The sequence below is a fragment of the Coregonus lavaretus genome (genome assembly GCF_964263955.1).
Source record: "Coregonus lavaretus genome assembly, chromosome: 8".
NCBI lineage: Eukaryota > Metazoa > Chordata > Actinopteri > Salmoniformes > Salmonidae > Coregonus > Coregonus lavaretus.
Window position 1 is genome coordinate 37,988,459 of NC_139995.1, and position 10,835 is coordinate 37,999,293.

The 10,835-nt window shown below is 42.5% G+C and overlaps 1 protein-coding gene across 1 annotated transcript; it reads right to left on the bottom strand.

Annotated features, from left to right (window-relative positions):
- Positions 1-2,168: 2,168 nt before the first annotated feature.
- Positions 2,169-3,291, bottom strand: LOC311133555 (myosin regulatory light chain 2, ventricular/cardiac muscle isoform; the record flags this gene model as incomplete). Its single annotated transcript, XM_084167060.1, has 5 exons — positions 2,169-2,273; positions 2,555-2,603; positions 2,698-2,776; positions 2,998-3,102; positions 3,228-3,291. The coding sequence occupies 5 exons, from the start codon at positions 3,289-3,291 to the stop codon at positions 2,169-2,171; spliced, it is 402 nt and encodes a 133-aa protein (XP_084023186.1).
- Positions 3,292-10,835: the final 7,544 nt, after the last annotated feature.

Consider the following 10,835-nt stretch of genomic DNA (forward strand, 5'->3'; position numbering starts at 1 on the left):
TTTACTATTTTCTACATTGTAGAATAATAGTGAAGACATCAAAACTATGAAATAACACATATGGAATCATGTAGTAACCAAAAAAGTGTTAAACAAATCAAAATATATTTTATATTTGAGATTCTTCAAATAGCCACCCTTTGCCTTGATGACAGCTTTGCACACTCTTGGCATTCTCTCAACCAGCTTCATGAGGTAGTCACCTGGAATTCATTTCAATTAACAGGTGTGCCTTGTTAAAAGTTAATTTGTGGAATTTCTTTCCTTCTTAATGCATTTGAGCCAATCAGTAGGGGTGGTATACAGAAGATGGCCCTATTTGGTAAAATACCAAGTCCATATTATGGCAAGAACAGCTCAAATAAGCAAAGAGAAACAACAGTACATCATTACTTTAAGACATGAAGGTCAGTCAATCCGGAAAATGTCAAGAACTTTGAAAGTTTCTTCAAGTGCAGTCGCAAAAACCATCAAGCGCTATAATGAAACTGGCTCTCATGAGGACCGCCACAGGAAAGGAAGACCCAGAGTTACCTCTGCTGCAGAGGATAAGTTCATTAGAGTTAACTGCACCTCAGATTGCAGCCCAAATAAATGCTTCACAGAGTTCAAGTAACAGACACATCTCAACATCAACTGTTCAGAGGAGACTGCTTGAATCAGGCCTTCATGGTCGATTTGCTGCAAAGAAACCACTACTAAAGGACACCAATAAGAAGAAGAGACTTGCTTCGGCCAAGAAACACATGCAATGGACATTAGAGCGGTGGAAATCTGTCCTTTGGTCTGATGAGTCCAATTTTTAGATTTTTGGTTCCAACCGCCGTGTCTTTGTGAGACGCAGAGTAGGTGAACGGATGATCTCCGCATGTGTGGTTCCCACCATGAAGCATGGAGGAGATGGTGTGATGGTGTGGGGATGCTTTGCTGGTGACACTGTCAGTGATTTATTTAGAATTCAAGGCACACTTAACCAGCATGGCTACCACAGCATTCTGCAGCGATACGCCATCCCATCTGGTAAGGCGCTTAGTGGGACTATCATTTGTTTTTCAACAGGACAATGACCCAAAACACACCTCCAGGCTGTGTAAGGGCTATTTGACCAAGAAGGAGAGTGATGGAGTGCTGCATCAGATGACCTGGCCTCCACAATCACCCGACCTCAACCCAATTGAGATGGTTTGGGATGAGTTGGACCGCAGAGTGAAGGAAAAACAGCCAACAAGTGCTCAGCATATGTAGGAACTCCTTCAAGACTGTTGAAAAAGCATTCTTCATGAAGCTGGTTGAGAGAATGTCAAGAGTGTGCAAAGCTGTCATCAAGGCAAAGGGTGGCTACTTTGAAGAATCTAAAATCTAAAATATATTTTGATTTGTTTAAAACTTTTTTGTTTACTACATGATTCCATGTGTCATTTCATAGTTTTGATGTCTTCACTATTATTCTACAATGTAGAAAATAGTAAAAATAAAGAAAAACCCTTGAAGGAGTAGGTGTGTCTAAACTTTTGACTGGTACTGTATATTATGCTCTCTAAGGGGATGCTTCAAAATAAACATTTATTATCAGAGGTGCAAGAAGTAACAAACTGAGGATCTCTTGACAAAAGACACGAGTTACAATTATTTATTGAAAAGTGATCAGATTGTATAATAGCTATTGAATATGGATTCAACCATTTGTCTGAGCAGACCATTTACACACATTTGGCTTGACAGTTTGCTTAACCACTGTCGATGAGGGGAAAACACAAGCAGATGCATCACAGGTGGCCAGTTTAGAAGGTGGCCAGTTTAAAAGTGTCTTGAGCCTTTTGTAGAAGGTAGAGGCCAGTGAGTTTCCCTCTGGTCCTTTCCCTCCTCTTCCACGGTGGGGCTGCAGGTGGTGGGGGCTCTAGCTATGGTCTCTTGGTATAGGCGACCTGGGTGGGGAAGTGTGACTGACAGACAAAGGAGCCAGTGAATTATTCCGGGGTGGTCCACATCACCTGATCTGAGGATGTAAGTGGGCGGGGAAAGCACACAGGACCGTGGGTGGAGCCTGGAGATGATAGATGACAGCCGACAGCTGTTTTGAGGATTGAAATAGAAGCTCTAGAGTCTCTCGGGTCGAGAGCTTCTATTTCTATCACTTTGACAGACACGCTAAAGGAGCAGTGAGTTAGTTACTCTTGGTCCTTCTCTTCTCCGTGTGTGATGATGTGCACAAGGTTTTTGTAGTCTACATTTCCTGCCACGTCTGGTGGGAAGGCTCCAAACATTTGCTCCATCTAAGAAAACCATCAAGATGATTTAGTGACTCAATCAGTGACACATCATACACATCACAACAGATTCTAAGCAACACGCAACATATTTATATATGAACTGTGTTGTTACTGATTGAGTGGCTATGAGTTTAATGAAAATAGTTTGTCTGCTGTTGATAGATAGTTGTATGTACAAGGGGTCCAGGGCTTGTGTGTGTGTGTTTGTGTGTGTGTGTGTGTTTGTATACAGTATACAGATTATAGCTTATAGTGTGTTTAGGGTATGTTGGTTGGGCTCTAACCTCTTCAGGAGAGAATCTGTCCGCCTGTGTCGTCAGCATCTCGGTCACACTGAAGAGGAGCAAGAACAAGGTGTTTAGGACATTAACCTATAATCTATAGACCCGTTTACACACACACAGGGACACACACACTGGGTACTCACAAGTCCTTCCTCAGGACTCCTTTTCCTTCAGGGTCAAATACTTTAAATGCGTTGAGGATAGTCTCCTCTGGATCAGCACCTACACAGAGAACACCTCTAATTAGAATGAAATTGATGGGTAGGCAGACATTTGGATTACATAGACAGGAGTTACAATACGGAAATAAGGAGGGACAATGTCAAATTACGATTCAGGCACATCATCTGGTAAACCTTTGGGAGAAAGTGACATTCAGTACTGTTGCAAAATGTAGCAGGACGTTTAACCAACTGAACGCATCCCTTGTTTGCACACCTCACCTTTTAGCTTCTCTCCAAACATGGTGAGGAAGACGGTGAAGTTGACTGGGCCCGACGCTTCTTTCAGCATCTCATCTATCTCCTCCTGCTTCACGTTGAGACGGCCTGTTACATGGACATGGGTCAGTACCATTGCTTTCATTAGGCCAGGTCGTTATTGTAAATGAGAATAAGTTCTCACTGACCTACCTGATCAAATAGATAAATAATAGAATAGATCTTCAACCCACCCAGTGCAGCAAAGGTGTCCCTCAAGTCGTTTTTGTCAATGAATCCATCTCGGTTTTGGTCCATGATGGTGAAGGCCTGTCAACATGGTGGGTTAACATTTAATGGGAGACTTGTGAGAAGACTCATACCAGTAACTAGAGTTTGTCTGTGTGTGTATGTGTTGGGAGGAGAGTGACAGTAAATCCCATGGGCTACAGATGGCGCCACTCTGCATATCAAATCAGTCTATGTGCCAGAGTTCAGTAAAGTGGTAACACCGGCATCTTCAGCCCACACGTTATCCCCATTCCAGAATACGGGGTTCTCCTCCCTTACTTTTCTCCCTTTGTCTTTCCAACTATCTAAATAAATATCAAATATGAGAAAGAGAGGAGGGATTCGTATATAAATCTTTGTCAAAACAATCCCATCGATGCTCTCTGGAACATGGATCCCTGAACATTTTTCCTAAGCCTTTATTCGTAGTTGCTGTATTTATATGATGTTACTCCCCAGGGTTTAAGAGTGACATCCAGGCCAGGGCATGCTTCCCATTCTATCCCCAGCCCTGGCTAATCACTGATGACAGGGCCTGAATGCCTGGCTGTGATTGAAAGAGCGACACCGCTCATACCACACGCCTGGTTCATGGCTGGGGCAGAGAGACAGGTGGACAATGGACAGAGGGACATGTAAACCTACAGGCTTACAGAGATGCTGGATTCACACTACTATAGGGCCAAGCTGTGCTGGCCTGGTTACAAATCCACCATAGTTGCTGGAACTGTGCTGGAAAGGACAATATTAAAATAAAATGTCTGCGCTAGCAGAGTACAGGTCGGGTTGGCCCTATAGTGTAAATCAAGCAGTACAGTAGAGGTAGAATGGGTTATGCACTAGGACCCAGACAGAAAGGGGTGCAGGGGGACTGATGGACTGTCATCATGGTAATAAGGGGAGAGGCAGATCCTTACCTCCTTGAACTCCTGGATCTGAGACTGCTCAAAGATAGAAAATACATTAGAGTTGGCTCCCTCCGCTGACTTCTTCTTTGCCTTCTTGGGTGCCTTTGGCGGGAGGTGGAAAAGGAGTAGATCCATGAAGCCTGGTGGGTTGGTCTACCCTGAGCTGATTTATGCTAGCGCCACTCAGAGCCATATATTAAGAGAGTTAGGCCAATGTGGTTTCTGCATTAGGAAGCATTTACATTTTGACACTACAACATTCTATGGCAGCCATGTTAGCTCCCTATTAACATTACAATGGATAATATTTAAACAAAGCTGTGGAACTGAATGTCTAGAATTAGAACAATATTCCAAAAGTTGACCTAACTGTCTAAATATATGTCTCTGGCGCCAGTGTTACTATGGACACAATACAACTATTGGGATATAACAGTTTTTGCCAGGACCACCCCTGAACTAACTCAACTAAATGCTATGAATTAAGGAGTTATCCTGCCCAACTTAAAATACATTACATTTTAGCATTGTATGAAGTAAACATACAGGATGGAATACTAAACATACAGTATGTACTCTACCAGTCAAAAGTTTGGACACACCTACTCATTCAAAGGTTTTTCTTTATTTGTACTATTTTTTACATTGTAGAATAATACAATGAGATTTTGTATTTGAGATTTTTCAAATAGCCACCCTTTGCCTTGATGACAGCTTTGCACACTCTTGGCATTCTCTCAACCAGTTCCCACATATGCTGAGCACTTGTTGGCTGCTTTTCCTTCACTCTGCGGTCCGACTCATCCCAAACCATCTCAATTTGGTTAAGGTCGGTGATTGTGGAGGGCAGGTCATCTGATGCAGCACTCCATCACTCTCCTTCTTGGTCAAATAGCCCTTACACAGCCTGGAGGTGTGTTGGGTCATTGTCTTGTTGAAAAACAAATGATTGTCCCACTAAGCCCAAACCAGATGGGATGGCGTATCGCTGCAGAATGCTGTGGTAGCCATACTGGTTAAGTGTGCCTAGAATTCTAAATAAATCACAGACAGTGTCACCAGCAAAGCACCCCCACACCATAACGCCTCCTACTGCAAGCTTTACGTGGGAAATACACATGCGGAGATCATCCGTTCACCCACAACGTGTCTCACAAAGACACAGCGGTTGGAACCAAAAATCTCCAATTTGGACTCCAGACAAAAGGACACATTTCCACCGGTCTAATGTCCATTGCATGTGTTTCTTGGACCAAGCAAGTCTCTTCTTATTATTGGTGTCCTTTAGTAGTGGTTTCTTTGCAGCAATTCGACCATGAAGGCTCCTCTGAACAGTTGATGTTGAGATGTGTCTGTTACTTGAACTCTGTGAAGCATTTATTTGGGTTGCAATTTCTGAGGCTGGTAACTCTAATGAACTTATTCTCTGCAGCAGAGGTAACTCTGGGTCTTCCGTTCCTGTGGTGGTCCTCATGAGAGCCAGTTTCATCATAGCACTTGATGGTCTTTGCGACTGCACTCAAAGTTCCGTATTGACTGACCTTCATGTCTTAAATTAACGATGGACTGTCATTTCTCTTTGCTTATTTGAGCTGTTCTTGCCATAATATGGACTTGGTCTTTTACCAAATAGGGCTATCTTCTGTATACCACCCCTACCTTGTCACATTCCACAAATTAACTTTTACCAAGGCACACCTGTTAATTGAAATGCATTCCAGGTGACCTCCTCATGAAGCTGGTTGAGAGAATGCCAATAGTGTGCAAAGGGTGGCTATTTGAAGAATCTCAAATATAAGATATATTTTGATTTGTTTAACACTTTTTTGGTTACTACATGATTCCATATGTGTTATTTCATAGTTTTGATGTCTTCACTATTATTCTATAATGTAGAAAATAGTAAAAATAAAGAAAAACCCTTGAATGAGTAGGTGTTCTAAAACTTTTGACCGGTAGTGTATGTGTTAATCATGTTCCAACTGTTAGAATGTAACATACTATAAACAAAGAAGATTAGAATAATGTCAAAACTGAAATATCTTCATGGAAATCTCCAGATGGACAGACAAATGTTGTTCTTTGCAATGTAGTTCGTTAATTTCTTCCAGTTTCATATTCATTATTCATCCTCAGCAGAACATGACATCGGACATCAAATATCTCTATCGAATCAAATAATCTATCGAGCTGTTCTTCAAGCTAAGCATATACTGTCTATCTCTCTATATAATACATTTGTCTACTCTAAGGATGCAGCGGAGTATCACATTCCCTTGCCTCTACCCCCACCCCTTTGACATAGTTGAGCGTGACAGAGATCAAAAAGTGGAACAGCACAGCACGGGGCAGGCACTTACCATGGCTGGAGCTGGAGGAGGGAGGATGGGTGTGATGCGCAGAACAATGGGACTCCCAAAGTGCCACTGAACAATGGAGCGTGCTTTGTCTGGTCTTATGTAGCCTACATGTACTCCATTCTACTGGCCGATATAAATAAACCATGCCTTCTTTAGGAAGTGACAGGTAAAAGACAACCCCGAAACATACACACACACACAGAGAGAATAATCCCTTGTGCCCCCTTCCCCAAGGTTCATTCTCAACTCTCAGAGTGGAATAACAGTGGTTCAGAATAACAGGACCTTGCATTCTGAAAGGTTAACAGAACCCAATACTCAATCTCTCTTTCCTACTCCTAGAGAGCATGGCCTATCCCCCTCGCTCTCTTACTTTGCTTTAAAAGTGCAGCTGACTGCCCAAGTGTGAGTGATGATGCCTCAAACTCAAAGCAGAGGTGATGCCCATTCAACCCACACCCCATATTGTGGTGGTAGACAAAACTAGAGGAACTAAGAGCCAGCTGTTAAGTCGGCATGGTTTTAACGGAGGCATAGCCCCAATTACCCAGCCGGCTACACCCTTTTCACACTATCGTGCAGACCTGAACCGTACCGGACTGGATCTTCTTCACATTGTCCTTTCCAGTATAGTTCCAGCAAAAATGGTGGATGCGAAACCAGGCCAGCGCAGTCCAGCTCGGCTTGGTTCGGCTCTGTGAAAAAGGTTTTTAGCAGCTAGTATGCCATCTGCCTCTAGTAGGCTACTACCGCTACCTCTATCCTCCTGAATTTGTTGGATGTGTGCCTATGCCCTGCCATTACATGTTGATATTTGTGTTCATCTAAGGCCAATGAAACAATCATTTAAAAGATGAAAGGGAGTGTGGGCATATGATAGCTTATTAAGCCATTATTTATTGCCCTGCTGCTGTCAGAGGAGTGTGTGTCTGGCAGGCTGGGTTAACGGTGGATCAAGCCCAGTCACTTCTCTCACATGCTTCCATACATATCACCCATTTACAGGGCACTCAATCTATTCAAGCTGTCATCTTTAACCGAAAGGAGACCAGGAAAGGAAGCTGTTCAAAATCATTTGCACCCAGAGTTCCACGTTCCAAACTCAGCAGTAGAATATTAGCTAGGTCCCACATACTCAAGTATGACCCTGGTGACACAGAGAACAGCACCTTAAAATGTGCTAATTATATTTACAGAGTTCACAAGTTACCCAATACCACTCCTGTCATGCTGGCAAGGGAAAGTGCTAAAGTGCCAATCAGTGAATAGGGTGTTAGGGGCAGGGGGATGAACTCCAAACAGAGTCTGGGTGGGTGGCAGATCTATATAAAGGTACTGAGTCTGACATGCTAAAATCATTCTTCACCTCGTCATTGCCATCCTTCTCACTTTGGCATATGTCACTTCTGGCATATGTCAGTCAATGGCATATGTCACTTCTGGCATATGTCAGTCAATGGCATATGTCACTTCTGCTATCATATTTGTCCCTTCACAGCATGGGAAGGAGTCTCTAGTAACTTATTTATTTGAGGTCGAAAAGTCGCATCTTTATTACAGCTGTCTGCATCTAAACGTTAAAGCAACATGTATGAAGAGTTCGTCTGCCACTCACTCACCCAGCCCCTCTGACAATTGTTATTGGGCAGGCAGCTGAGAGTTATTCGCAGTTTAAAGACACAAATAGCTGCTGCAGCTCTGCATGCCAGTGGCTCTAGAATGGGATGGCATTGTCTCAGTGAGGCTTGGGCCGTTAGTGAATTAGCAGGCTAGTGGAATCATCAGACTACTATAAATACCCAATGTGCATTGTTATCCCAACACTCTGGACATGGATAAGTCACACGCACACAAAATCTTTCTTTCTCTCTCACTCAGTGTCTCTCACACACAATTCCACATCGGCCACACACACACGATTTATTCATCAGACACACACAAAACAACAGGATACGTGCCGGAGTCTGGTGTAGCAGTCTAACCTCCCGACTCCAGACCACATATGCCCCCTCGGTGACAGAGGTATGAGCCCTGCCTCGGCCGACTGTCTGTGCCCTTAACCTCTTTCTGTACCCCTCTCTATGTCTGTCTCCCCACTGCAGGTACTTACATCTGTCCTATCAAAAACAATAAAAAATTGTAAAAAAAAACATCAAAACAACAGGATATGACAGGAAATAAAGACATTGGTTATGTTTAATATTGTGTGACAAAAATCTACAGGGAAAGCTAGTAAATCATTTGTAAGACATCAACATCATCATCATCATATCGAGAACATGTTTCTCATCTAAACGGCATCAGCAAAATGCACAGATCTCACATTGGTATTTTGCTGCTCGCAAAGTTTCCAAAAAGTGAAAAAGTGGAGGGCTGGACTTAGGTAGCAGATGGTAAATTGATAGGCACGTATGAAATGAAGTCAATTTACAACCCTGTACACTCCCGCCCAGATGCTGAGTAAAATATGCATATAGATGATGTGAGCAAAATGTTTATTATTGCACATGTAGGCTAACCTGTTCTACAAGAATTTGCTACGTGACCTTTCACTGCTACACTGAATTTTGGTTGTGATGGGGGGGGGGGGGGGGGGGGGGACTGATGTTAGGCAAATATAAATAATAAGTACATCAAAAGTAAGTTGGTATATTAAAGTATAAAGAGTTGGCTTATGTGACTAAAAATACCATATGTTCTTGCTGCGTGAGGTTTTAGCAGTAGGAAAATGTCACCCATAATAGTTCAGGAGAATTTGAAGGAAAATTCAAATTGAACGCAAACTAAAACATGTATAAATATAAATGTTTTCTATCGCTCACATGCTCCAGTGTCGAATCGCCTTCATATTTCACTGAAATGAAGTTGATGCTGAAGATCATAGGATATTTCTTTTCGATTTTCGTTTTTGTACATACATGCCTTTAACAAATCAGTCAAAGTAAAAACAAATCTTCATCAATCAATCATAAACAACAATTTGGGGGGTATATACAAGAGGGTAAGGGAGATTGTGGTAAAAAAGGAATATTGAAGTAGTATGTTGTAGCTTAATGATTTCTCAAGCCGCATGTTTGCTTTTGCATTACACAAGATGGGTCCAAGGCAAAACATTTTAGTCATTTTAGCAGACGCTCTTATCCAGAGCGACTTACAGTTAGTGAGTGCATACATTATTTTATTTTTTATACTGGCCCCCTGTGGAAATCGAACCCACAACCCTGGCGTTGCAAACGCCATGCTCTACCAACTGAGCTACATCCCTGCCGGCCATTCCCTCCCCTACCCTGGATGACGCTGGGCCAATTGTGCGCCACCCCATGGGTCTCCCGGTCGCGGCCGGCTACGACAGAGCCTGGATTCGAACCAGGATCTCTAGTGGCACAGCCTTAGACCACTGCGCCACTCGGGAGGACGTTTTAAAACAATAATATTAATTTGACATTCAAGAAGACATACATGTAACAATCACTTTTCTCTTTAACAAAAATAGACGTGGCTTTTCCAGCCTTGAGGTTCCCTTTCAGTATCTATAAAAAGCAAGGCTCTGTCTGAAATGGTACCCTACTCCCTATATAGTGTACTACTTTTGACCAGATCCCTGTGGGTCCTGGTCAAAAGTAGTGCAGTGTATAGGGAGTAGTGTGCCATTTCGGACTAAACATAAGTCTGCCTATTTACAGTGTCAAATAGCATTATGATTATTTATAAAGGTCCTGTTCCAAGAGTCAGCTGGTGCTGGGGATTGTGGGTAGAGCAGTTTTAGTGTGTTTTAGTGTAGTCATCTAGCTCAGGGATGGACCTATCCTAGAAGACTGCAGTGTGTGTTTAGACTTTATTCCAGATAAACTCTAACAAACACACCTAATTACACTTGATCTAAATTGAAGACTTTGTTTAGTTGATGATTTGAATGAGGCGTATTAGTGCTGAGCTGTAACAAAAGCCTGCACACACAGTGTGTCCCTCTAGGACCGGAGATGCCCACCACTGATCTAGCTGATATGCACAGGGGTGAGAGAAAATCCAGGAGAATGTTTAGTTGTGTTTCTAAACTCTGAGACTCATCTGTAAATTTCCTGGATTTAATTTAGCAGATATTCCAAGTGTTTATCTCAGTGTTTGTGACAAATGTTGTTTAAGTTGTTTTGGTCCTTGCAGACTTCACATGTTGGATATAAAAAATGATTTGTTACTGTATATCAACATTGCATTAACCATGATTTATTCTAGTAAAATCCCATAGTTATGACATTCAGCATTGACAGTGGGTCTTCAACGCTTTAGCTGCTTTTCCTATTGG